This window comes from Talpa europaea, assembly GCF_964194135.1.
Source record: "Talpa europaea genome assembly, chromosome: 14".
NCBI lineage: Eukaryota > Metazoa > Chordata > Mammalia > Eulipotyphla > Talpidae > Talpa > Talpa europaea.
The window spans coordinates 33,425,827-33,453,031 of NC_140082.1; the positions used below are offsets into that span (position 1 = coordinate 33,425,827).

At 46.5% G+C, this 27,205-nt stretch overlaps 1 protein-coding gene across 4 annotated transcripts; it reads right to left on the reverse strand.

Annotated features, from left to right (window-relative positions):
• Nucleotides 1–5,092: 5,092 nt before the first annotated feature.
• On the reverse strand, nt 5,093–23,188 carry GATA3 (GATA binding protein 3). Of its 4 annotated transcripts, none has more exons than XM_084253634.1 (5): nt 22,755–23,188; nt 19,844–20,380; nt 14,493–14,635; nt 10,185–10,310; nt 5,093–5,443 (listed from the first exon to the last, which is right to left on the reverse strand). In XM_084253634.1, exons 1-5 carry the CDS (start codon nt 22,993–22,995, stop codon nt 5,159–5,161), a joined length of 1,332 nt encoding a protein of 443 aa, XP_084109760.1. In that variant the 5' UTR covers nt 22,996–23,188; the 3' UTR covers nt 5,093–5,158. The 4 variants fall into 4 exon arrangements, with proteins under 4 accessions (XP_084109760.1, XP_084109759.1, XP_084109762.1 ...); XM_084253633.1 differs by having other exon boundaries at nt 14,493–14,638; XM_084253636.1 differs by having other exon boundaries at nt 5,275–5,435.
• Nucleotides 23,189–27,205: the final 4,017 nt, after the last annotated feature.

Consider the following 27,205-nt stretch of genomic DNA (forward strand, 5'->3'; position numbering starts at 1 on the left):
CCTTCCCCCACCACCAGATTAGGCTTTCAAGTTCGACTATTCAAAACACTGACAATACATAGCCCATTCAAAAGCAGCCCAAACCCAAACAATTTTCCTGCTGCTGCTGCTGCTGCTGCTGCTGCTGGGTGTGTGTGTGTGTGTGTGTGTGTGTGTGTGTGTGTGTGTGTTTAAGTTTTGTACTTCACAGGTTGGGTCAATAAGTATAAAGTAATTTTATAATCATAAAAAAAAGCAAACAAAATTCTCATTTTCTGGAAGGCAACTATGTTCACCACTCTACCACCACAGCTTGCTAAAATTTTTATTTTCTGGATTTTCTTATGCCAACACCTGATTGGCTGATTTCTTAGTCAACTATTTGTAAGTTTAGCTATATGCAGACACCATCCAAAATTTCCAGCTCTGGGATCCCCTTTAGACCAATTCATCAAACTAGGACCCAGTTCTGGGAGCCAAGTGCCTTGTCTCCACACTCCATCCCTAAGCTGCACAATGCCAGCCCAAAGCCGCTCCCTTAGGAACACAAACTCCCCTCCAGGTGTTTGCACATCTTGAGGGGGCTGGGGCTGGGGCCCAGGCAGTACAGATGAGTGCTTTATAATGCCCACCTTTTGTTTAGGCTGAGACCTAGAGGGGTGGGGGGGAGGGCAGGAGGGCAGTGGCCCACTCTCCAAAACCCCACTCCTATGTGCAGCCTGCCAAACTCTGCACGCAGACATGACAGGGGATTGTGAAAATGCACCACAAACAATGTGGCTAATGTACTGGGGTCCCCTGCAAAGGTGCTCAAGGGGGAGTGAAGAAGGGCCTACAGGTAGCAGAGATGGGATAAAGCACCTCAAAGGAGCAACGCTTTTAGAACATTGATCTTCTTCCTCTGTTTATCCCCTTCTCCAAAGAGCAAGAGCAAAAGGGCACAAGGAAAAAGAAAGACTGGACTCTGGCTATCTCCCTGGAATAGCTGTAAGCAATTCAGGCAGAAGTTCTTCACACAATGGATGAATGTAATATAAGCCCCTTGCCAACATCAGCAGGAGGAGTCAGTCCCATGTATTCTGCTCAAGAGGGGCGAGAGAGACGTTTTAGAAAGAACAGGGAATCTGAAGACTGGGACACTAACTCCTGACCTGGGCTGATAGTCACAATTTATTTTGTGATACTTCTAAGGGCAGATGGGAGGGGAATTATCCCTGGCCATTATGGAATCTTAACAACTACGATCACTCCAGCTTTTAAAACTCAGGTAAGGTTTCTGGCCATGGGGAATGAAGATGCCAGCCCTAGTAAAGTATGTTCTCAAAAAACCCACAAAAATTCAATGAAATCATGATACTTTCCTTCTCAAATAGGTCTTACAGATCATCTTGTCTAACTATACACATGAAGAGCCGACTCCCAGAGAATCAGATCTCTTCCTGAGGGGTAGAACCAGGATTGGCACTTAAGTTCCCAGACTCTTAGGACAGTCATTATCACATGTGCACATGTTCAATGAGTTTGTCTGAATTCTGAGGTTTCTCTTCTGCGTTTTTACATAGTGTTCAGACAAGTCCCATTTGAAGGTGCATTCACACTACTTGAGCAAGATAGACTAAACAAGACTAAAAATATTCTTCAGGCGTTCACTTCATTTGAAAGTACAGGAAAAGGGGAGCGAAGTGAATATGTTATGCAACTCTTTTGGATGAAATTTTTGTTCTGTGGATAAAACTCTACCAGAAAATGCTACTAGTCAAATGTTTTCTTTTCACCTTTTAATTTTTAATTTAAAGATTTTTTTTAATATCTTCTTCACTTTGCATTGGAGGGAATTTATCTACAGAGGAGTTGATAATTACTGCTCTTCAGGAAAGCTCACAAAAATGCTTCTAGATTCTTGGGGTCAATTTGGAGTTGAAGACCTGGGGGAGTTAAACAAAAGACAACATGGCATAATGTATTTCTAAAACTCTAAACTGTCAATGGACAATTCATCATGGAGAGGGAAATAAAAAAGGCAGGACAGATAGTATTTGAGATTCTGCATTTGAATTTTGAGAACAGGTGTTTAACTAAACTCAGGTCAGGCTTGCAGTACCTGGGAAGAATTTCCTCCCTTCACAAAGTTCTAGAGTTAAGAAATACTAAAATGAAGTCCTGTAATGATCTTAAAACCTTAAATGGTTAGAAAATAGACATTGACCCTAGAAGACAGGCTCTCGGGGCCTCCACTTGTGTGTCCCCATTCTGTCTATGTGGCAACTATGCCAGAGGCCCCATGATTAACCACCACCACCACCACAGCTCATGGAGCTCTATTTAAGGGGAATAACATGTAAATGTCACAGAGTAAGAATGAGATACTGGCATCTTGGTTTCTCTATTTCCTGATCTATTTTTGTTTTAAGTGGTTTTTAAATGGACTTCAACCTAGATAATGAATAGTATGTGTAGAATTGAAAGAAGTACTTAAATTCAAAATTTTTACTTCATGAACTTCCACTGGTAGTTACAAAAGAGGAGTTCATAAACAGCAAAACTGTTCAATAGCTATATAGTTTATTTTTTCTATTCTGTTGGCTTTTAAAATATTTTAAAGATATAATCCAAATTTGCACATATGTTTCTCAAACAATCTTCCATGGATGTGCTAATGCAGCTATTTCAGAAGTGAGGCAAAGCTGATTGAAAATTACTTAGGAGTACAATTTGCTCAAAAATATTTCAGCAATATTTTAGATCTATAGTCTTTCTCTATTTTTTCAGATTAATGCCTCTCTAGTATTGCTCTACTGTGTCTTATTTCTTTTAATGGAGACAAAAGAAAGAACAAAACCATGAAAACATGTGATAACATTCTAAAGACGAAACTCAATCATTTATCATATATATATTTTAAATCTTTTCGCATCATTTTCTAAAAATAGCTTAGAATGTTAAATAAATGTACAGAATGATAAAATGACATTTCTCACAAGAGGGAATAGGATCAAATATGCCATTATCACGATAGTACCTAAAACAAAATGTAGCTAGAGTACTGACTTTGGGATTTTTCTCCATGCCCCCCTCCCTTCTCCCACCCCAAGAATGTCAAGAATTTGAACTCCCTGTTCTTAAGGTGAAAGGGCATTCACTCAAATCTGTTCATGAAGAAAAGAAGCAAATCCTGAGACATTGGAACTATACAATAAAATCTCCCCAGTTTAATATGGCAATAGATGGCGATTTCCTTTGGCGCTTCAAAAGTCATCGCAAACAACATTCAGATTGTAGATCATTAATTAGGAGCCAGTAAGATCTCCATCTGCATCTCAGTAATTCTCTACTCCTTTATTTCAACATTTAGCTTTAGGTTTAAAATATTTTGCTAAGAAAGCAGAGAGGCAATTAACAGATTTTTAAATGTGTGCCATAGTTACACATTCTGTCAACAGAGTAAAAGGAAACCATATAGCATAAGTTACAAAACAGTTATTTCATGTTTCGCAAACATTCCAATAAACCCTTCACTGTGGTGTTATTCAATTCAACAGTAGAAAAGCAAAACAGAAATGAACTCAAGAGCCAGACCAGCTCCTTTACATCTCATAGGGAATCACAGGGAATCCAGTCTTCGCCTGTGAATCTCCGAGAGGAAAAGCTTCCCATTTCTCCTTCGAGAAGATTGTCTACTCAGGGAACACAGGAGGGCACGAGGTGGACATCCCTGCTCCTTAGAGATCACAGAAGTTACTCCAGCCCTGGAGAAATACCTCCACGCTGCAAAGAGCACTCCAAAGATGCCCAGTTTCCCAAAGGAATAAATGTTGATTATCTGGGGTTTGCTTTAACCCCTAAGAGAATAACTTAACATGTTTGGGTTTGGGTTTTTTTTTTTTTTTTTTTCAAATTCCTTTTTCTTAAATTAGCTAGAGCTACCAGATTCTATAAAGGCTCGGCCACCACTTTGATACGATGTTATTTGGTTGTTTTAAAAAAAATTAACTTATTATTATTTTATATTATTATTCCAATAGACTGTATTAAAGGCAGTGATCACTAACACAGAACACAACAGGAGCTAACAATCAGCCAGGCTGTTCTCAGGACCCGGTCTGTCCGGCCCAAGTCGCTGACATGCACGTCGGTAGCTCATACACTGCTACCTCATAGCACAGGCTGCAGGGGGGGTGAGTGAAAACACAGATGCTGCTGTTCCCTTAGAAGCTATTTAATAAATATCATCAAAAAACAAAATGGAAAATAAGCCCTCCAGAGCACAACCACCTCAGGTCAAGTGAATATCATCTAGTTTTATTCAACAAAAATTGAGAGAAGGAAAAATATTAAAACAAAAAAAAAAGGCAGTTCTTAACACTAGCAGTAAATAAATTTGTACAACAATTCAGTCTGTATAATATGATGAAATAAATCTACATCTTTTCTTATTTTGGTGCTTTGAATTATACATACAAACAACAATTACAGAGACTTGTTCACAAAGCATGTAGGCCTGCAGAAAGGCATCTGAAACCCTTGATGGCAACTTATGAGTGTTAACACTGATTGCCCGGAACTGATAGAATTTCCTATGCAGAGGCCCACAGCTTTGAACAAATGATTTGCCTACGACTTTTTTCTTATTCTTTTTTTTTCTTTTTTTTTTTTGTTCTTTTTTTTTGTTTGTTTTTTTTTGTTTTTTGCTTTTAATGCATCAAACAACTGTGGCCAGTGAAAGGAAAGAAAACTGGCAGTTTGTCCATTTGGATATCAGACTTAGTTTCTTCTTAATTTCCACACTTAATTTCCCCCATATCCTGAAAATTCTTGGCGTCCTTCATGCCTTTCTCACAGCTACCCAGATGCAATAAAGTCTTCTTCAAATGTACAGTATTTCTTACAGTATAAGTTATATGCAATGTTCAGCATTTTTTTTTCACAGCACTAGAGAGACCCTGTTAAATAGGGAATATGAGTCTGAATGGCTTATTCACAAATGGGATCCAGATTCAGTGATTGAGAACACAGACACCACAGTGAGCTCCTCTGCAAAAGTGGCAAACATCATTTTGCTTTCTGCCTTCAAAAACATATCCATCGGTTTTCGGCTTCATGATACTGCTCCTGCAAAAATGCACGTAGGAGGGGCTGGAGGGACTCTCGTCTGGAGACCTTGAAGCATCGAGCAGGGACTCTAACCCATGGCGGTGACCATACTAGAAGGATGATGAGGTCCAAAGGAGAGGCTGGACGGCGGGTGCATGGGTGTCGGCGTGGTCAGCATGTGGCTGGAGTGGCTGAATGGTGAAATGTGGCTGAGGGAGGACATGTGTCTGGAGAGGGCGGCCGGGTTGAAAGAGCTGCTCTTGGGGAAGTCCTCCAGTGTGTCATGCACCTTTTTGCACTTTTTGGATTTGCTAGACATTTTTCGGTTTCTGGTTTGGATGCCTTCCTTCTTCATAGTCAGGGGTCTGTTAATCTAAACAAAGATCAATTTTTTTTTTTTTTTACTTTTTTTGCTGGCTCTGAAATGGCGCAGGTTTTTACACACCAACATGACTCCCCAGGGTCAGAGATCTGCTTTCAAGGGCCTTCCCTCCCACCTCTTCCTGCCTCCTTCCTAGGGACCTAGAGTCCTTCAGGCGAGGTCTGCAGCAGGCTGTTTTGACTGTCAGCCTCTATCAGGTTCAGAAACCAAGAGCCTCCAGGTAAGGTGTTCCAAGCAGAGGTTATTAATTATGTTCATCTGCATCAATCATTTGGGGGAAATTTTGCCTGTGGAAACTTTGTGTTCCTACGGACCATACTCTACCCAATATGATTGTATTTCTCTGGTTACTACAACATAATAACTTGTCATATTTCATTAGACTTCCCTTAGAAGATTTCATGAGCATGGAGGCAGTGGAGGAATCTTGAAGATGGGACTAACACTCTCTCTACTCATCTGAAAAATCTGTGTTAGGATTTTAAAAGCACTGCTAAAATGGTCAATCTTAAGTGTTTAGGTCTCTCTGCCTTAAGACTGTACTCACTCTTCACAGTAATTTGTGGTTGCTTCTCTTGTACTTGGCCCTTTTGCAATGAAAGTTACTACAACATCTCCCCCTGGAATCTCTATGTTAGGGGGTCATATTTTAATACATGTCTTTGCAGAAAGTAACCCCTGGTCCATGTCACAGCTCCTACAATAATTGAAAGTTACAATTTTTACCTAGTTCTGACTCTCCACTTCTAAAGAAACAAATAGCTAAGCAACCAACCAACAAGTGTTTAATAATCATCTCTGGGCTGCAAAGTACTGTGGTAGGAACATATACTCATCCAAAAAATTAAAGACCAGACTAAGGGTTAAGTCACAGTGCTATCACTGCTACTGCCTAACTTCAATCCCCAGTCAGGGAGCTAACCCACATGGTGCAGCAGACCTCTCCTGCCTTGTCTCTGACTCCCCTCAGCAGTATATTTCAGTAGATCTGCCTGTTCTGCTCCCCACTCTCTCTGGTGAATCTTCTCACCCCTCTACGCCTCTGGCCTACACCCCAGTTCTGCTTCACAAAAATAAATGAAATCTTTTTAAAAAATAAATAAATAATTAAAGACCAGGAATGAACCAGAGGCAAGAGATGGATGGGTAAGTGCCTGCCCTAAAGATCACTCGTCTTCAGTTTCCAAGATGGATAGCACACCTTTTCCCTCTTCTTGATAAGTCTTTTTTGTTATGTTTTTTTAAATGCACTTGCTTTGGGGGGTGGGGGTTAGAATCAAAAGAGGGGATTTTACAAAGCAAATAGGGCCCCCTGCCATAGGGAGTCAGAAACAAACACAATAGCAGAGCATGCCCCAATAGCAAAGTACCCATCTGGCCATGTTCCCAGGGAAATGTGGTAAAATGACTCAAAGGGGAAAAGTCAGGGTCTCAGTCGATCCTGATTCCTTCAGGAAAAACACCCCCTCTCACCAGGTTCTTGGGAGAAAGAACCAGGCCTCTCGGGGCTCCAAGGTCTAACGGTCTGCCCCTAAAACTAGACAACCACAGAGAAGAGCAAAAACCCCAACAGCCCAAGAAGGCCCAGCTTCTGGGGACAGCAAACACCCAACTTGCTGGAGCTAAACCTGGAAAAGTCGCCCTGAGGTGGGGACTGAACCCCACACGGACCTGGGACCTGATTCCCCCTGTATCAGGAAGGTCACGCAAGTGACTGCAGAGGAGCAGAAAGGTCACAGGCAGAGGACCTCAGGGTTCCTTCTTCAAAGTTATAATCAAGATAAAGACTAGAGAGGTGATAGGAATCTACTGTCACATCAAATCTTCCCCAAGATAATGTCTAGACACACAGCTCTTTAGGCTGGTATCTAGATATACGTAGCCAGGTACCTAAATATAATATCTAGTTACACCGATAGCCACACAAACCCAGATAACTAGTCCCAACACCACCTAGATACACTGATACTGAGATAGGTAGTTATCTAAACACCTAGATAAGAAGAAAGGAAATATGGCATACATGTATAGGTATCTAAATGGGCAGACTAAAACACAACACAAAGAAACCATTAATAGATTACTATCTCTTCTTGTCAAATACACATAAATTACCTTTTGTGATTTCTGACTAAACCAGAGAGACAAAAAAAACCACTTGATGAGCAAGTTCCCGGCCATGAAGCTGGAAACAAATCAAAAGCAAGGTGGGAGAAAACTGTAGAGAGAGAAGTCCTCAGTTATTCTTGGATTTAATGAGAAATTCATATTCTTCAAAAATATTTTCTTTTAGATTAGAAACAATTGAGATCATATCTCATCATAGCCAAGAAATTTATAGCTGGTTAATTTCCCATATTCCCTACACTTCTATGAAAATTCAAATTACATTTACACACACAATTCATTACTTTGAATTAAACTTTGGTAAATTTTAAAATGAGAAAGCCTTGGGCCTCCCTGGTGGTACAGGGTTAAAGACACAGCACTATCAAAGTACTGCCAGCTACTACAGTACAAGTTCGATCCCTGGCTCGGCCAGGGAGCTAACCCACATGGCACAGTAGACCTCTCCTATCTCACCCACTGCTCCCCTCAGCAGTATATTTCAGTCGATCTGCCTGTTCTGCTCCCCACTCTGTCTGGTGTATCCTCTCACACACCCTGCACCTCTGGCCTATACCCCAGTTCTTGTATGCATAAATAAATATTTTTTTAAAAAACTAAAATAAATAAGAAAGTCTTTACTTTCCACTGATCCTCCAAATAGTCCTAATACTACTAACTCCCAGAAAGATCTCTCCTACACTGAAGTCGGTCCTGGCTCTTTTACTTCATCAGCTATGTCCCCTTGCACAAGTTATTCACTTCTCTGAGTCATAATTTCTTCAAGTAAAATGGAAACAAAAATCATTTCTGCCCTGTCTACATCATGGGACTATTTGAGGAACAAACATAATCAAATAACATGAAGGCTCTTTGAAAACCATAAATTACAACCCCAAAATAATTTTATAGGCTATGCCAATGACTGGGTAGCTCATAAATTCTATTGCCCTAAGTTTTCCAGATTTTAATCACAAATCTGTTTATCTCCACTGCAGTGAGCAAGTAAATTCCCCAAAGTGAAAACTGGACTTGGATTTCATCGCTGATAAGTAAGTACACAAACATCACAGTCCAGGGATCTGAGGGAGAATAAAAGTAGTGTAAGTCTGTTCATTAATACTGGGCCTGCACGGAACCAAGTCAAGAAAGAACCAGGGCCTCCCTGGTGGTGCAAGGGGTTAAGACACAACCTATGAAGCTATCTGCAACCTCTGCAGCACGAGTTCGATCCCTGGCCGGCCAGGGAACAACCCATATGGTGTAGCAGACCTCTCCTGACTCGCCTGCTGCTCCCCTCAGCAGTGTTTTCAGTCAATCTGCCTGTTCTGTTCCCCACTCTGTCTCTGGTGAATCCTCTCACCCGCCCCACCTCTGGCCTGTACCCCAGCTCTTGTATGCATAAATAAATAAATCTTTAAAAAAAAAAAAAGAACCTCAGGCAGGAAGGTGAGCTCTGCAGGGTCCCTGGAGTCCAGCAACTTATTCCCCAGAGGGAAAGAAGGGCGAGAGTAGAGGAGTCACCCGAAGAATTTCTCAGGGACTCAAAAAAACTAACCTGAGCGGCTTCCTCCCCAATTCCCAGGTATTCCTGGGTAAAATGAATTGACTGCCAGAATGGCCCTGAGCAAAAAGTGTTGCTTTTTCCCGGTTCAGCCTCAGACACAGCCAAAGTCAGATTGGCAAAAAGACTTTGTGAGAATCAGACAGAGCCAAAGAAGGGAAGGGGGAAGGGAAACAGAATAACCGTCTTTTCCTTGGGATTACTAAACTTCAGACCTCATTAGGGTCAGGGCCTGTCAGCCAGAGTTGTTTCAGGGGGGTAAAAAAAAATAAGGGACTCAAAAAATTTTTGCAAAAATTACCTGAAAAAAAATCTTAAGGTAAAGCTACTGCAAAATGGGAGGACACCCCAAATTAAAAGATTAGAAATGACATAGCTAAACCCAGGTGACTGACTAGCAATTATCATTCTGCTAATAAAATATAGTAGGAGAAAGGAGAGTTCCTTTTCCCTGGCATGGATAAGCTCACCCGGCTGCATGTCAGGAGTCCTCAGCCAGTTAGGACAAAGACATCAGATGAAATCTCTCAGATATTTCATTTCATGTCTTTTATACAGAGCATCTATTTAAAATTCACAGCACAGTTTAAGCCAAGACTTTACCCCTCAGTAACTGAATCAGTCTTCATCAGTCTAGGGATCCATATGCCATGCATTACAGTTCTATTTACCTTCCTCTTCCATGCTTTTTTTTTTTTTTTTTGCAAGAAGTTCATAATGCAAGGAAATACCAAACTATGAGGGTGATTTTTTGTGTGTTCCAAGTGGAAGATTTTTTTTCCTTAAATTTCAGACCATGCCCACCACGCGCATCAGATTGCTGCCATGCAGAGTTGTCTGATACATGCTCAGGAGCTGGGCCGCTCTGTCTTAAGCCCTTCAGTCTCAACAAGGCTTCACTGTGCAAAGCAGATTTCCACACTGGGTCCTCATGCACTTACTATCTGTGGCTTTATATTTGGCCCAAAGGAAAGCAATTCAAAAGCAAAAGGCGTCCCGTGATACTGCTTTACTGGGCATCATCAAGAGGGGAGCCCGTCTGGGTGCTCCCGCGACACTTACATTGTGCAGCTTGTAGTAGAGCCCGCAGGCGTTGCAGACCGGGTCTCCATTGGCATTTCTTCTCCAGAGCGTGGTAGTGGTGGTCTGACAGTTTGCACAGGACGTACCTGCCCTTCTTGCTGCCGACTGGATGTGAGGAGAGCAAGATGGGATAAAAATCAAAACAAATGTTAAATGTGTTTAGAGAACTACAGAGACTTAAAAAAAAAAAAAAGGAATTATCATTGATATCAAAACTAGCAAGTGGCCCACATGAAAGTAATAAAGATCCCCAAAAGCTTGCCTCATGAAGAAAAAGACAGTCAATCCTCTGGCAGGGGAACATATCAGACTTCAATCAAGTGATCAGAATTTCACCTGTTGCTTCCAGGTGTAGAATTCGGGAGGATCAGAAGTAATTGAGATAAGACTCCCCAATTGACATTCCACAAAGTTCCCCAAATATTTCATTTTTATGGGGTACAATAGAGAATTAATCAGGGACTAATTTTTTGGTGCCAAGCTCTCAGCCACCTTATTCGCCAGGCCTAGGAAAGGTCAGTGCAATGACCAGGAATATCTATTCTAAATGAAGCTACTGGGCATCAAAATATAGTCATAGCAAAGGATGAATAAACTCAACATCAGCAGCACTTTATGGCTCCCAAATAAAGAAATGCTGTTTTATAAGAACAGGGTGCCAACAGAATAAAAGTGTGTGTGTGTGTGTGTGTGTGTGTGCGTGTGTCTTCACTCACAGGTGATATAATTTACAAGGCACTAACCAGGACATCCTAACAAGACCCGGGAATTTTGCAGCAGCCCTAAATATATGCAGCCTCCACTTTCAGACTTGGTCACTTTAAGACTTGTCACTCGTGGTGACAGCCATCCACATTCTTGTAAGTGACTTTCAGTTAATGAGACAAATTGAAAAAAAAAAAAAAAAACAAGGAATTTTGCTCTTCAACAGAAACACCTGCCCCTATACCTGCTCTCATCCCCTTTCACCTTCTTGATATTAGATGCACAGAGCAAAGTCGTTACAGATCAAACTTTAATTATTTGTGTTACGCCCTTCATTTCCTTTCGAAGGGAGATTTTTCTTTCACTTTGTCACATACTTAAACTTGTAAGGTCACTACTCTCTATGTCCATACTTCAAAAAAAAGTTAAACTCAAAACCTTTTGCTTTTGAAAGAAAATAGAACTGGGTCATTGCTAATATACCCCCTCTCAACAAATCATCCCCTGGCATAAAAAAGAAATAACTTTAACTGCAAAATGATTCCTGCTCCTAAATGTAAAAATATTTCAAAGCAAAGGCAAAAGGGGAAAGAATTCAGTTAATTTTTATCTGAGATCAAGAAAATTCTGGCACAAATTTTCCATAAAGGCATGGAACAAAACTACAGGGACCCCATCAATATTTTATCACGCAAAAAGTTGGACCAAACACCCGATGTCGCCAGATATGGAAAATCCAGTGGCAATTTTGAATTAACCAAGCTGATTCTTTTCGTTTCAAAGCTACTAAATTGTTCCACAAATACGTTCCTCCTTCCTCCAAATTTAAATATCAGAACTACGGCTTTTTTCTTTTCCTCTTTGTAATTCTTTATTTTCTGTGTTCTAAGGGACTGTAAATTAAAAACAGCCCTTATCTAGCATAACCGAGAAGGTTCTACTCTTTGACCGTCCATTTTAAAAACAATCTACCCAGTCCAAACGTGCCGACCCTAACCAGCCTTTAGGAAATGTGATCATTAGTGGTGCAAGTAACTACATTGCCCGTGTGCTCTTGGGAAGAAAATGCCACATAAAATCAGCACTTAATGACTTTGACAATTATGTCATCATGTGATTATTATCATTTTCCTGTACTTTTTTTCCTTGACGAGAAATACCCAAAGTAGATTAACATTTATTCAGTACTCAGTTTTCCCAACCTAACAACCTGAAGTATAGAATACAAGCACAAAATCCCAACTGGTACCATCACAGGCCGGGTGAGGAGGTTCATTCAACTTTTTGCAGGCTATGAACAGTGACGTAAATACAAGCAGGCTCAGAATATGTCTCCAGTCTACAGATCTTATGTGAACTTATACAAAATATCTCAAAGCCATACTGTTTGGTTGACTGGCAGGAGATAGTGTATATTAACTAAGCAAGCTACACAGTTATCAAATATATGAAAATCCTTGTTACACTGAAGAGGGAAATTCTATGCTTTTTCCCTTTCGTCATTTCTTCTGTTTCCGGCAAGATACGCATCTCCAGTAAGAACCAACTACATTATGGACCCGTTGGTCCTAAATAAATCTGCAAACGTGCAAAACAATAAACAGCAAACTGGAGAAATGGAGCCAGAGTGAAAAGACAGGAAATATGGGAAAGAAGAAAGTTCTAGGTATTCAGAACTCAAATACATGTAAGGCTAAAAACGAAATCCTGAAAGTTCTCTGAGTATCTCTCCTGAATGATGAATTCTATGGAACTAAAAACATTAAACCACCCACAAAGGATGAGTAAGAAAGAAAAGACAGCTTAAAATGTGACAGCCAATAAACTCTAGAATTAGAAGTAATTATTACTCAGAATTCTAGATATGTCTTATGAAAGGTGAATGAAGACAAATTGATCTAAAATGCAAATAGAATCCTCCTTTGCAATCTGCCCAGACAGAAGAAAATCCAAGAAAATGTCAAAGGTACTCTTAATCATCAATCTCCTCATAGTCTGAGATTTATACCCCCCCGCTCTTTTTCATTCTTTACTTTTACCTTAAAAAAAAAAAAAGCTCCATTATAATTGTACCATGACTTATTTCAACAAGAGTTTTTTGTTGTTAGTTGTTTTCTTTTTTTTTTTTTTCCCTAACGCCAGGTTTTAAGTGATTCAGAACATTCTTTTGTGGTGTGATCATATTCATTCTGTGCTAACACCTCCAGCCATTTTTTTTTTTTTCAAACACATCTTGTTCTGATCCGTTCAAACATCTTGATGTTTAGGTTGGGGAAGCTGAGTTGTTGTTTATGAGTTATCTCCAGTGCTCAGATATCCGGCAGCTTTTTCCTAGGAAGTTAACTTTGCACATGAGAGAAAGGAAAAAAAAAAAAAAAACCCACGCTGTATGGGGACAAGTGGGAGGAGGTTGAGAAAGTTGGAGAAGGGGGCAAAGATCAGAAAGAATAAAGCCTAGAGACCTAAGATTGCCAAAAATTAAAGTCACGTGGGCACTTCCATCCCTAGAAAGTTTTTCCTTCTGAAGAGGATGTGAAAGGTGTTGAGTTGCACTAAAATCTGATGGGGAAGAAAAATAATTCTTTTAAAAAAAATACAGAGTATTTGTTTTGGGACTTTTCCCCCTTAGAATTTGATGGATGCGAATTCATCCATTAATCTGCATGGGGAAATTCCCCTCCTCGCCTCTCTACTTGGTGAATGTCATCACCACAAAAAGCAGTTTGATCTCTTAACTGTGGTTTAGAGTCATCATTTGCCAAGCCTGCTTTTATTTGTCTCTTTATATACACTTGCCATTTAATCTGGTCAGAGGTTCCAAAGACAAGTTTACAAATGAACCTCTCCTGCTGGTTTTCCTGACAAATGCTTGACAGTGCCAGGTTTTCTCAAGTATTCCTAAGGTTCAGGGTTAAGAAGTTTAAGGGGGAAAAAAAGGAGAGAAAGGGATAAGGAGGGAACTACCACCCTATCTGCAGTCGTTGAAGGGAAAGTAAGACCAAAGGCTGGGTGGGAGGTAGACACAAGACAAGCATCACACCACTTTGCCTGCAGGAATTACCTGCAGAAAGCCCTCAATTCCTACAGCCCACACGGTGCAATAGCTGCTACTTCTAAAATTGGCCCCATCAGACTTAAAGCACAAGCACATGTACCACATTAAGCCTGAGACTATGGTCACTTCCTAGCAGCCCTACTACTTCGGGTACATGTTCTAGATAAAACCTAGAGCATTTATCCTCACAGTAAATTTCCCTGTCTGTGATCAGTGATTATCAAAGCATCTTAAGTCACGGGTCCTGGTATAGCGATTGTTCTATCAGTAAATACATGTAAGATTTGCTGACCAAGAAATTAGCATCCCTAAAAATTTACTAAGTGACTTAAGAAACCTGGAAGGAAAAAAAAAAAAAAAACGTTTTTCTATCTAATTTTGAAAAAGAAAAACAGCTATCCCAAGCAAGCTGACATGATTTTGAGCTGTCCTGCCAATTTCCTGTAGAAAGTTCTCCTTCCTGAAGAGAGGAAATTAAAAACACATAATGGTTAGTGTTGGATCAGTGCTTCCTAAGGCAAACTTACCAGTCTTCGCTTGGGCTTGATAAGGGGTCGGTTCTGTCCATTCATTTTGTGGTAGAGCCCGCAGGCATTGCACAGGTAGTGCCCTGTACCATCTCGTCGCCACAGAGGGGTTGAGGTCGCCCCACAGTTCACACACTCCCTGCCTTCTAGAAACAAGATCACATATAAGTCACTTATGGAAGGAAAACACAGCAGAAAAGCTGACGGTGCTCGGAATTAGGGTATGAAAGTAAAATTGAGAACTTTGTTTTTCTTTCTTCTCCCTCTTTGGGAGAACTTTTTCTGCCCCCACTGCTTTTGAAGGTGCCCCCCAAGTTGAAAAGAGTTACTGCTTGGTATGACCCTTCCTCGGACAGACAGCTCTGGTCCTGAGAAGTGGGACACGAATAAACGGAAGAAGAACCTTGCTCTGGGCTGCCTAACTTAACGGGGAGATCAAGTCAGCCAAGGAGGAAGGCAAATTTCAACTTGAAATAGTTCCCTGAGAAAAATCTGAGTCCTGGATAGCTAAAGCAAAACATTCCATTCACTTCCCTCAAAGGAAAACAAAGGTGACCCATTATCATCACTGAGTCTGTCTATATAAATTGATTAAATAATGAAGATTAGAATGGGGAAAGGGAAAGATGAATCAATGGCTAGATAAACAGATAATAAATAGATGAATAGATTGATCAATTGGCTGTTTGATTTTAGTAGCTAGAGCTTTCGATTTTACTTCCAATAAAACTGTAACTGTCCCTGGCTGGCAAGTAACAGATGAAGGCCCGCAGAGTCCACTCATTCCCCACCCCACCTTCATCCTTTTTCTGCCTGGAAAAGACCAGCATTTTCTATAGTTATCCTATCCCAGTTACTGGGACTTGAGTGTAACTCTGACTCCCACCAGTAAGTGTAGAGGGAAATGCAGTGAAATCTTTAGGCCAGGAACCTGGCAGCAGGGAGGTGGAAGTGAATAAAAGGGTTGGGAGGGCCAGCAGGAGCCCAGGGTCCCAGGGAAGAGGCCAGTGAGGGGGAGGGGCGCCTCCCCTGGGCTTGGTCACCCAGCCAGCCGGCTAGCACTCTTTTTCCAAAAAACAAACAAACAAAATAAACAAAAAACCGGCCAGGCCAGGTTGGAGCGGCACTCATTCCTGGAGCTGGAGAGGGGAACACACTGAGCTCCAGAAAGCTCCCGAAGAGAGAGTCCCTCCAGAGACTCCAAAGACAGATGAGGATTGGGGGAGGTTACTAGCTGGTTTCTTTTCAGCTTCTATGAGAAGAGGACGGTTAGAGGGAATCTCCTATTCTTGGGGGGACTTCATTCTCCTGGCAGTTGCACCAGCTTCTCTGCTTGGAGGAGCTGGGACCCCAAGCTTAGTGGGTCAGCTCCAGAGAACCATGGCCCCACCCAGCCTCTGGGAAGCAGGAACCAGTAACACCACTCAAGGTGGTTCTGTAAGAGGAGTAGGAGAGGATTTCGCTGTCCTGGGGTTGCTGGGGGAGAGGTTTTAAAGGTTGGTAGAAGGGAAAGATGAGCCCCTAAAGATCATTTTAAGAGATTACTCAGCTAACCCCAAACTGCCAGGGAGGCAGGGGTGGGGAGAAGGGTGGCAGGTATACACTTAGGAGGACAAGGATGACTCCGTGCCCCTGGGACCTGCTCCACCTTTGGAAACCTCCAGACCCAGTAAGAAGGAATAAGGGTGGTTTACACCTGTGAACCTTCACCTCAGGAAAGAAAAGGACCTTTAGAAATTGAGTACATTTTGTGTCCTTTTATATTTGAGTCAGGAACAGCGCCCAGTAAGTTTTGTCCACTTCTTTTAATAAAAATTAATTAGGACATTAAGAGTAATTTTGTATATTCACTCCAAATTTTTTTTTAATGTTCTTTATGGAGGGTGAGGGGGTTCCTACAGAGAGCCTTTCAAGAGCCCCTGCAGTTACATACAAAATTGTGGCACTGTGTGCCAAGGGCACTCCCCCACAGCCCCAGCAACTTTCATCAGTCCTCAAAAAAGACTTAGAACTCAATTCCATCCAGATACTTTCCATTTAGGGTCAAAGGGAAGTGGGGGAGGCGTGGAGGAGGGAAGACAGGGCAAGTGGGCCGGTGAGGCAGGGGGGTATCAGCTGCAGTGGTGCCAGGAGGCAAGTGGGCCCTGCAGCTGCCATGTCCCAAGAAAGCAAAGGTTCAGCTGCTTCTGGGGGGCAGTGACACTGGCCTGACCAGGCTGGGAGGGGCCCACTCTCCATCCTGCCAACACAGAGGCCACTCAGGTTCCAAGAACTTTGATTCCTTCTGTCTTGGGCAGTAGACAGAGCTGGTAAGGTTACTCCGGCTCCTCACTCCCTCCAGCAGCAGCCAAGGAGGTGGATTTGTGAAGGGATGAGGATGGGGCTGGTTGCCCTGCTCCTCAGCACCCTGAGCTGGGGGATCTCCCAGCCTGACGTGATTAGTCTGATTTCCTCTCTTTTGTCAGGCAGTGGGGAGGTTGACAGCTTCCTTTTCAGAGGGACCTTAAAAGCTAGCTACCCCGGCGAGGCTCTGAACACTAGAGCAATTTTCTGTTCTGATTCACTCCGCAAGTTTGTGATTGCCTTGTCTGGCCTCTTCTTATTTTTTTCTTTTCTCCTCGTTGCTTCTAGTCTGTGACCTCAGCAAACAACCAGTTTTCCTAATGGAGGCCCTGACTTGTCTCCTGTTTTCTTTCCCTCTCCTCGCTGGCTGCCTGGTGTGAGCTGTGCAGACAACACCTCTCTGAGGTGACAAGAGCCACAGAGCTGCGAGGCCTCTTGACATTCAACAGCCATTTTCAAATACCCCTTTGCTGCCACTAAAATCCTGAAACTGGGCTGGATCGCAGGGGTAGGAGCAAGGCAAGAGGCTGTCAAAAAGGTGGAGTGAGATGCCCCGAGAGGCCAAAAGGAGGTAGGGATCTAAGAAAAGGCCCTTTGCATAAAGGCTTTGTCTTTTGTTCTCAGCCCCAAGCCAGCGAGCTATATAGGTGCCCAAACCACAGCTTCAACCGTTTCTCCAAAACACGACAACTCTCTTGTCTCTTCCTTCAGCAAGTGCGTTTGCAAAGAAGAGGTTTAAAAGAAAAGAAAGAAAAAAGGCAAGCACTAAGACCTAGAGACCCCCTTCCTAGAGAATTCCCATGTTCCTCTCTCATAGAGGCTTCTGCAAAGTTCCTTCCCCACTCCCAAAACGTCCCAGCTCCCTGGCTGACCAGGTGTGCTGGTCTTGGTCTTTTTGGACTGTGAGAAAGGAATAAGAAGGAGGAAGTCAAGAGCCAAATTTAAATAGTCTCCTCTCCCCCACCAAGAAATTAAAATAAAATAGATGTATAGGGCCACTAGTTTGGGTTTAGGGAAACCACAGTCCCCTCCCCTCCCCTTCCACCACCCACCAAATGCTCAGCGTCTTCAGGAAAGAGATGAGAGAAAGGAAAAGGCTGGACCCAGGCAGAAGGTATGCACAACGGAGGGAGAAATCAAACTCGGAAATGAGGGCAAAGAAACCAGTCTTTTGGAAAAGTCTCTCCGACCCCTCCCCCACTCACAAACCACCACAGCGGCCTCAGAGACCACGATCTTCCCCCAAACTTCTAATCCTACCAGAAAAGAGAACTTTAAAAAAAAAAAAAATCCCATAATGCCTCCCAAAGCACAGGCTTACTCCCTTTGCAATCAGCCCCCAAGCTTTGACTTCATCCCGATTTCTCTGAGCCAGCTGTACCCCATTTGCGTGGGACCCTCCACCTCCACAGCCATGCTCAGCCCCTGACAAGGCACAGAGGCCACTCTCCCCGCCTGCTCTCCCTTCCCCTTGCTTTCTGTTTGACTCCACCAGCGTACCTCCCTCTCCCTGCTGCCTACTTTCATGTACTGAACATGCAGGTCTGCGTATTTCTGTCAGCCTAACCGCATCCGGACTCTATTAAAGTTCCTGGCTCGGGATAAACAATGCAACTGTCGCGTGCAGCAGTCTGAAAATAATTGGATTAGCTAAAACATATCAACTAAATAGAGACAGTCCTGCTCAGGCAGTCGGAGTGAATGTCACCCTGGAAAAAAACCCTGAAAACTGATCTCATGGTCCCGGGCTCCCAGGCGCTCCCTCTGAAGTTTTTTAAACCGGGGTTTTGCAAGTTCTGTTTCCAGACCGTTCATCTCACCCATACAAGACAAGTGATTTTCACCACTTCTCTGCATGGAGACTCTCTAGAGAGAGGGACAGAGGCAAGAGTGTTGGAAGGGACCACAGGAGATAAAGCCACCCCGAAACCACACACCCAAGGAGGCACAACCACCTTCATGACACGCTACCTAAAAATATAGTTAATCTTATTTTAGAGAATCCTGACCTCTCTGACTCGATTGTTTTGATTAGAAACAAAAATGGCTGTGGATTATTTTATTTTTAAAACAAAACTAGTTTGCTAGTTCATCAGGCAAGAGTCTACACCAAGAGAATAAGCAGGCAGTGTAGCCCCCTAAACAGGTTTGCTTTCTCGAGAGAAGGTGAGGGGGTGGGGGAAGCAGGGACACACACCTGGAGAATCTTTTTCAGTCCTTTCTACCTCCTCTCGTATCTGATCAATCCAGGAACAAGTCCTAAGACCCCTTCCTGCCCTGCCTGTGCTGAAAGCACCAGAGACTGTTCACGTAGCAGGGGGCATGGGCTTTGCATTCACTTGTTTTACCCGAGGCAGACCCCCCCCCTTCTCCCAGAAGTTAGGAGAGCCCCCTTTCCAAGTCAAGAATCTGTGTCCTACTTTTTCCAGGGTCCTGCCTGCCCCAATATATATATATATATATATATATATTCACACTTTATTTATACATGTCAGAATAAGGGCTGTCCTGTGACTGCATGACCCCCCTTGAGAGCTGAGCTGAGGCACAGTCAGCCGGACACAGGGCCAGAGGGGTCATAGGAGGGACCTGTGTTTGTTTAGGTTTGAGGTTTCGTTTTAGCATTAAACACTAAAGATTTATTCCCTCAGCTTTCCATTTGGTCTTGGAAACTGACTAAAGGTTACTGGCAGAATCCAGAAATTGCAGGCAGGCAGGAGAGGGTATGACCGTGGTTTTGTGTGACTTTTTTTCCTTTCTCAGCTAATTGTGGGAGGGGGGTTAAAATAGATGCCATTTTCCCTCCGCTGTGAGGCTGGGATAGGACACACCTCATTCTTCCCTGCCAGAAGAATGGGGAGAAAGAAATCAAATCCTAGCAGGGTCTGGCATGCATCCCCCAACTCCCTGAAGAGCCGGCCTGTGCGCCCCTCTTCCCTGAAGTGGATTTGGGGGGGAGAACAAGGCAGGGGACAGAGAAAGGACACCCAGCGGGGAACAGCTCCTACCTGTGCTGGATCTCGCCTTGGGCCTGGACTTGCACCCGAAGCCGGTGGGGGAGCCCCCCAGCAGGCTGCTGGGAGGGAAGAGTCCGGAGCTGTATTCTGGGACGTAAGGTGGGTAGGTGGTAATGGGGTGGTGGGCCGACGAGGCGGCCCCTCCCAGGGTGGTCATGCCGCCCCGCGAGTGCGAGGACTCCAGCTTCATGCTGTCAGGCAGCGGCACCTGGTACTTGATGCATTCCTTCTCGTCCTGCCGCGCCGAGCCAGCCGAGCCCGGGGTGGACAGCGAAGGGTCCGGAGAGACGTCCTTCGGCGGGGTCGGCGGGAAGGTAAAGAGGTGCGGGCTGGAGTGGCCCGCGGACAGAGAGGAGGAAGAGGCCGGTGGGTAGACCGACAGGGGCCCAGGGGAGCCGTGGTGGATGGACGTCTTGGAGAAGGGGCTGAGGTTCCAGGGCGAGGCCGTGTGGTGGCTGCCCAGGTGTTTGCCTCCCTCCAGCCAGGGCAGGGACCCGTGCAGCAGCGGTGGGCGACACACCTGGCTTCCTGCAGGAAGAAGGAAAGGGAAAGAAGAGAAACACGCAGGTCAGAGCAGCCTTAGGGCCCTCGGACACACCTGGGGTTCTGCCTCTCCACTCCTGGCCTCCAGTGGGGGGAAGAAAATCCCCAAAGCAGCCAGGACCTGAGGCAGGTCCACTCTCTAATGCAGCGGTCCCATAATACCTTGGCCCACTTGGCCTCGGACACTCCTCACCTCTCTCCCCCACACAAGGGTCCCATCAAATCCAGTGGAATGAAGAGCCTGTGACTGACACCCAAAAGGGGCTTCTCGGCAATGGAGCAGGGCCCCTTGGCTTATTTAGCCTCTCCAGATGTACTTTCTAAATCACATCCCCTGAGTTCCCTCTCTAGAACCTGACTTGATTTATTGGTTTCCCTCAATGGCCTGGAGTCCCCATCCCAGACTTAATCCCAGCATGCCTGATAAGAGAGTGGGCTGTGAATGATGAGGGCTGAAGAGGAGAACCTGGCCACACAACTGCTCACCAGCCCTAAGAGAGAGGCCCAGCAACGGCAGTGAAGAGAGACCCTCGGAGAGAGGGGAGCAGGACTTTGGGGTTACTTCCAAGTAACCCTAATTTAGGATTTGCTGATCATGAGCAAAGCCTGAAGTAGGATTTGCAAGAAAATTTTAAATGCTCAGGCTATTGGAGAAAGTTTCCAAGGCTAGTCTCTGAGGTTGCAGTTTTTTCTGCTTTTCTTGCCCTCCCAAATCCTACAGGAGAAGAAAACAAAATAAGGCCTAGATACCAATAAACATTTTGATTCCACCAGGGCAAAAATGTGAATTTTCACCTGAGCCCCCAACATACAAAAATCCCAGCTTATATGTATATTTCACTCACCCATAGTATCCCTAGCCCTCATTTGAAATACACGGTTTTCAGGTAGCCCTTACTCAGACAAGCCCATCCGCTCTGAGAGGGGTACATTTGCACCATAAGTGCAAATCCACACACGTATTGATCTTTTAATCCAGTACCTGCCTCAGCATTTGACATTCTGCTTAACCATTAAGAACAATAATGAAACTAAAATCTTGAGAGGAAGGGGAGGGGAGTCGAGGGGGAAGGAGGGCTCTCTGAACAGTAAGGGTCAAGATTCACATTATGCAGGAAGTAGCATAGTAACTAATATTAAATCTTCATCTACCGCATTTCCACTTAACTGCTGATCTGCACAGAACAAGGGCAAAGAGCAAAGAGCGCCCCATCCGCAGAAACAATTGTTTAAAACCTGGTGACAGCAGGGCAGAGGATGCCTGCTGCCTAAGAGGCTGTCATCGTTGCCAGGGAGGGCTCTAAACCGGGGACCAGGCAAACCTCTGGCCGGTGGTCCAAGAGAGCCTCACATTTTTTCTGCCTGAAATTTTGCTTCTATTTCTTCTGTAAGAACACACTTAAAGTGTTTAAGCGTCTTCCCCTCGCTCTGCATAGAGCTGGGTTTCTTTTTAATATTTAGAATTCTCCTAAACGTCTCAAGATGAAAAAGAAGAAAAAAAAAGGAAAGAAAGATAAGGCAACTGGAGTCTCTCCCCTTTAAAAGAACACCCTGGTGGATCTGAATTCTTGGGGAGCCTGATGGGACTGTTGTAGGCCCGAGGAGAAAGTAAGGCAAGAACTGCAGCGAGCAGCTAGGAGGCCAGCCTAAAAGCAAAGACGCAAGAAAATTCTGTGCAGCCGGGAATCCAGACAACCTCAAATGTCTTAAACTAAAGTTTGAAGGAGTTTTCTACCAAAACCCCTTCAAGCATGAGAAATCTATTCCTCAAGGCCAAGAGGTAGGAAAGCTGACCAGAAACCCAACGCACTAGCTTTGGGGGAGAAGTCAAAAAAGACAGGTGCGAATAAACGTGTCTCTCGGACCCTTTTGAAAATGTGCCGGAGAAGCACACTGAGGCACGGTGGAAGAAGCCCCCCAAAAAAGAAGCGCGAAACTGTGGAAGAAACAAATCCGAGCCGGGTTTGGCCAGCGCCGGCTCCCCGGCCTAGGAAGCGGTGCCCGGCGGAGGCAGCACCTCGGCTCCAGGAGCCGGGGGAACCTCCAAGGCCCCCCAACCTGCGGCCACGCGGGAAGAGTGGCTTGTGCCTCGGCGCGCGCCAGGTGAGCGAGCGCCAGGCCTAAGGGACACCAGCCGAGGAGAGGCGCCTGCTGCCACTGTTTTTAAAAACACACTCTCACGACGAGCGAGACTCCTTCCTCGCCCATTTCCGGGCCCCAATTTTTTTTAAATGAACCAGTAACAGCCCTTGGGGACTTTCGCCGAGTCTCCCCACTGTCTCTGATCCCCGTCTGCCACCCCGACCCGGGCAAAGTGAGGGTGACCGGGCATGGGTCCCCGCACCTGGGGCGAACTCACCGTGGTGGGTCGGAGGGTACCTCTGCACCGTGGCCCTCACCGAGTTTCCGTAGTAGGACGGGACGTGGTTGCCTTGACTGTCGATGTTAAAAAGTACATCCACCTCCTCGGGCAGGGGGTACTGCGCGGGGTCCATGTAGGAGTGGCCGAGCCCCGGGTGGTGCGTGTCGGGGTGCTGCCCGTTGAGGACCGCAGGGTGGTGGTGGCTCACCCAGCGCGGCTGGTCGGCCGTCACCTCCATGGCCCCGGCTGCGCTCGCGCCCTCAGGCCGGGCCCGGAACCCGCGCGCGGGGAGGGAGGGCGGTCCGGCTGGGAGGTCGGGGGCTCCGAGCCTCCGCAGGTGCTCCTGCTCGTCGGAGCGGCGGGTCGTTTAAAGATTTATTTGCAGCGGGGAATGGATGGGAGGCTGGGAAGCAAAGTTGAGCAAATGAGATTTAAAAAAAAAAAAACAACTTTGAAGGGCAGTTTAGCAGAGAAGAGGACGGAAAAAGAAATTCCAGAAAATAGGTACTTAAAGATAAAAAGCGATGAAGTTTAAAAAGGGGGGTGGGGAGGGGGGCGAATCGGATGGAGGGCTCTGCAGCCGGGGTTCTTCAGCGGCTGAGTCTCTTCGCGGGTCACCTGCAAAGGAGAAAAGTGGGAGACCTGGATGAGCTCCTAAGGACTTTAGCACCTGAGTTTATGCAGTGGCACCACCTCCCCTCCGGCCGCCCGGCCCCTGCGCCCGCGCACCGAGGACACGCACACGCGCGCGCGCTCGCACACGCCTCCACCCGAGCGAGGAACACCCGGACAGCAGCCCGAGAGGCACCAGCTCCCAAGCACATCCCTGGCCGCCTGGCTCTCCCCGGGGCCCTGCAGACGGAGCGGTTCCAACTTGGATAACTCCCTCCCTGCCAGGACACCCGTCGTGGGCCCTTCTTTCAGAAACTCTCAAAAGAGGAGGGTTGAGTTTTCCATGCTTTTAAAGTTTTCCCAAATGGAGGGAGGGAGGGGAATCAAACTTTAAAAAACAAACAAAAAAAAAAAATCGCCAATACCAACCTGGGTAGCAAGGCGCAGAGAGCAGGAGGAGGCGCGCGACCCCAGAGAGCAGAAACTGCTCGGTCAGATTGCGTGGCTCGCTCTGTCTCGCGCTCTCTCCGTGTCTCTCTCTCTTTCTTTTTTCCTCTCTCTCTCCCTCTCTCAGTATTTTTTTTTTTTTTTTACAGGGAATGCATTCTTTCTGAAAGTATCAAGACGGCGCCAGGCAGCTCAGTGTTCGCAGACAGCTGTGGCGCGACGCAACTTAAGGAGGTTCTAGTGTCATCCGCGCCGGGGGGGCGGGGCCAGCGCTGGCGAGGAGGGGACAGGATCGCCAGCACAAGGAAACTGCAACCCAAACCGGCTCCAGGACCTCACCCCCCCACCCCCCGCCTCTCCCCGTACCCCTACTCCTCTGCCCGCCCCTCTCCACTGACCGGAAAGGGGCGCCGCGCAGGGCGGCGGAGGGCGGAGGGGCGCAGAGGGGCACCGGGCGGGTGGGCGCGGCCGGGCGACTTTGGGGCGGAGAGGGCTGGCAGGAGGGAATGCGCGTCTGGCCCTTTAAAGGCAGCTCCCGCTCCTGCCAATTCATTCGGCCGGGTAGGAGATTCCGCGCCGGGGAGACCGACCTGCCCCATTCATAAAGTTCATTTCTACCGGCAGCCTTTCTTTGCAGATATTTTTTAGGGAATAAACTTTGTATTTGCTCCAGAGTATTTGGGGATGGACTGATTTGGGGCTCTGTGCAAGGAAACTGATCACAAAGTTTTTGGGGTGGGTGCAAGCTCTTTGAGATTTTCTTTTCGAGCCGATTTCCTAAAAGAGTGCAGAACCGGGCCAAGGGAACGCGACTTTCTTTGGCTGAGAGGTCCCAGTGACTTGGGTTGTCGCTGTCAACATTTGCCCCAGTCTTTTGCATTAAGCAGCATCTCAAATGAATGTCTCAGCTGTGCTTTTTCAGACCTCATATTTGTAACAGATGGGTGCTTTTGACTTAAGTGACAAGGGGTGAATACAGAAGAGAGGGAGACACGCGCAAAGAGAGAGAGAGAGAGAGAGAGAGAGAGAGAGAGAGAGAGAGAGAGAGAGAGAGAGAGACTCTAACAAGTTTCCCCAACTGCAGGGAAAGTAGTTGCAAAGAAAGAACTCGGGTCTTCACTCCTTACCCAACTTTTCCCTTCACCCGGCCCAAAGCCCTACTTACTCCGGCTCCCTCCGTTTTCCCCAGCCGAGGAAACCAGCTCCCACCGACCCTCACCCCTGCACGCGCGCCGAGACCTCGCCGGCTGCGCACGTCCCCGGCTCTAGCTCAGCCTGTCCGGCTGCCCCCGGAGCGCAGAGCGCGGTTCCGAGACGCCCCTGCCAGGGGGCGGGGCCGGGGGCGGGGCCGGCAGAAGGGGGCCAATCAGCGAGCGAGGCTGCGGCCCGGCCGCGATTGGCCGGCCCGGCGGGCTCAACCTCCACGGCCTCCTTTGGTCCTTTGAGCCACTGCATCCCCTAGCGGCGCTGAGGTCCCGCTGCTGGCCCGCCGGGAAGCGCGGCCGGGGCTCGCAGGGGTCAGGCGGGAAAAGCAGACTCAGTTGCACACTCTGCTCGCTCCAGGGCAATGTGCTCAAGCAGAGAGCCTGGCTTCTCCCTCAGGCTCTTGCACGAACGTTACTAAGAACTGTCTGGGGGGTTTATTTGATTTGAAGACTTTGTTCCCTCGTGGTGGCTCCATCCCATAAAATTCCCTACAAATAGAAAGAGACAGAGGAGGCCGTCCCTGAAAGTAAGTTCTGAAGGATTCCTTTCATGCGGGAAGGAAAAACATCAATTTTCTGTCATAACTTGATGGTGGGGGGGGGGAGAATTAAAGCAGTCCTTGTGGGAAGATTGTTAAGATTTATTCGAAAGAAATTGTAGAAAAGTAGGTCCTCCAGAGCTTAGATTTAGAGCTTCTCTTGAGTCTTCGTCTCCTTAAATCGGATGTTTGTTATAAATCAGGATTGAGTTGCTAGGAACGTAACAGGAAGAAAAATCTCTAAATTAAACACCCCCCTCCCGTGTTTCTCCTGAGCCCATTTAGTCCCGGTTTATTAGGGCGACCCAGAAAAAGGAGCATCGATTTTCCTTTCACTCTGACCGCTTCTCTCTAGGGCCAATCAAGCTGCCAGTCTCTCCTGCTCACAACGCTATCCAAACCTTTTAATTATTTAGTTTCAAACATTCGCCGGAAACCGCTCCATAAACAAGGAGAGACGAACGGACACACGTTTTTGCTAAAAGCGCCGAGATTTAGGGTGCAAGCAGAGAACAAAAAGGAAAGAGCGCTCCTTCGCGCGACAGTCCAGGAACAGGATTAAACTAGCCGGACCCCCGGGTCAAAGCCAGGCTGCAAACCCCAAAGGGAGCTCTTGGGTCCTCAGCGCTGAGACCAAGGAGCCGGGCAATGAATAAAAGGAGCCATCCTCGGGCGAGCAAAGCTGTAGACGCCAGGACTTGCAGATGTTGGCTTCTGAGGCTCAAAATGCTTCTTATGGACAAAGAGAAAATATGTGTGCGGAGAAGGCCTTCCGGTGTAGCGGCGCTTCTCTGATAACGCACACAACTTGGGGAGCGGGGAGATAGTTCATTTTAATTAGATCAAACGTGGGCTGCAACCGGGATGGAGAAGAGAGAGGCCACACACACCCCCTTGGAAAAATAAAAGATCTCGAAGGCCCCTCTTGGTCTGGGTGGTTTGGAGCTGGCAGAGAAGGCTGGGGGGCCTGCGGCTGGATGCCCGGTGTAATGGAGCCAGCCTGTAGGGGGTATTTAACATTTAATTCCCAGCCGGTCCGCCCTTGTTCCCGGACTGACAGTGGGTAATTGGGAAAGAGGACGTTGCTCTTTTGATGGCCCGCGCCGGCCAGTCTCGCCGACGCCACACTGGGTTTGACGTCACGGGCCCAGCCCCAGAGCCAGGAGCACGGAGCAGGGGGGTTGGGGGAGGGAAAAGGAGAAAAGGGGGGTTACCAGGGAGGGAGGGCGGAGGTCGGCCCCCGGACCCACAGGGAAGGAAGGGGGAAGGGAGCAGGCCGGAGAGAGGCTGCGGCGCGTGGCCTGGGGCGCAGAGCCGGGCTGCGGGGGTCTGGGCCAGGCCAGGCGCCGGCCTGACCCGCCCTGCCGGCAAATGCAGGCCGGGCTTCCTCCTCCGAAGGCGGGCGGGGGAGGGGAAGGGGCTCGAGGCTGGGGGGAAGGGGGGTAGGTGGTCCTGATTCTCCCTCGACCGGAGCCCGCAAAGTTGAGCGTAGCCTCCTGCAGAGACGCCTCTGCGCCGCCCTGCAGACCTCACCGCCTCCCCCCACGCCCCCCAGGCACCCCGGGCCCGGCCGGGTCTAGCAAGTCGCCCCCGCCCTCCTCCCCGGGAGCAGCTGGCGGAGCTCGGGTGGTGGAAACCAGGAGAC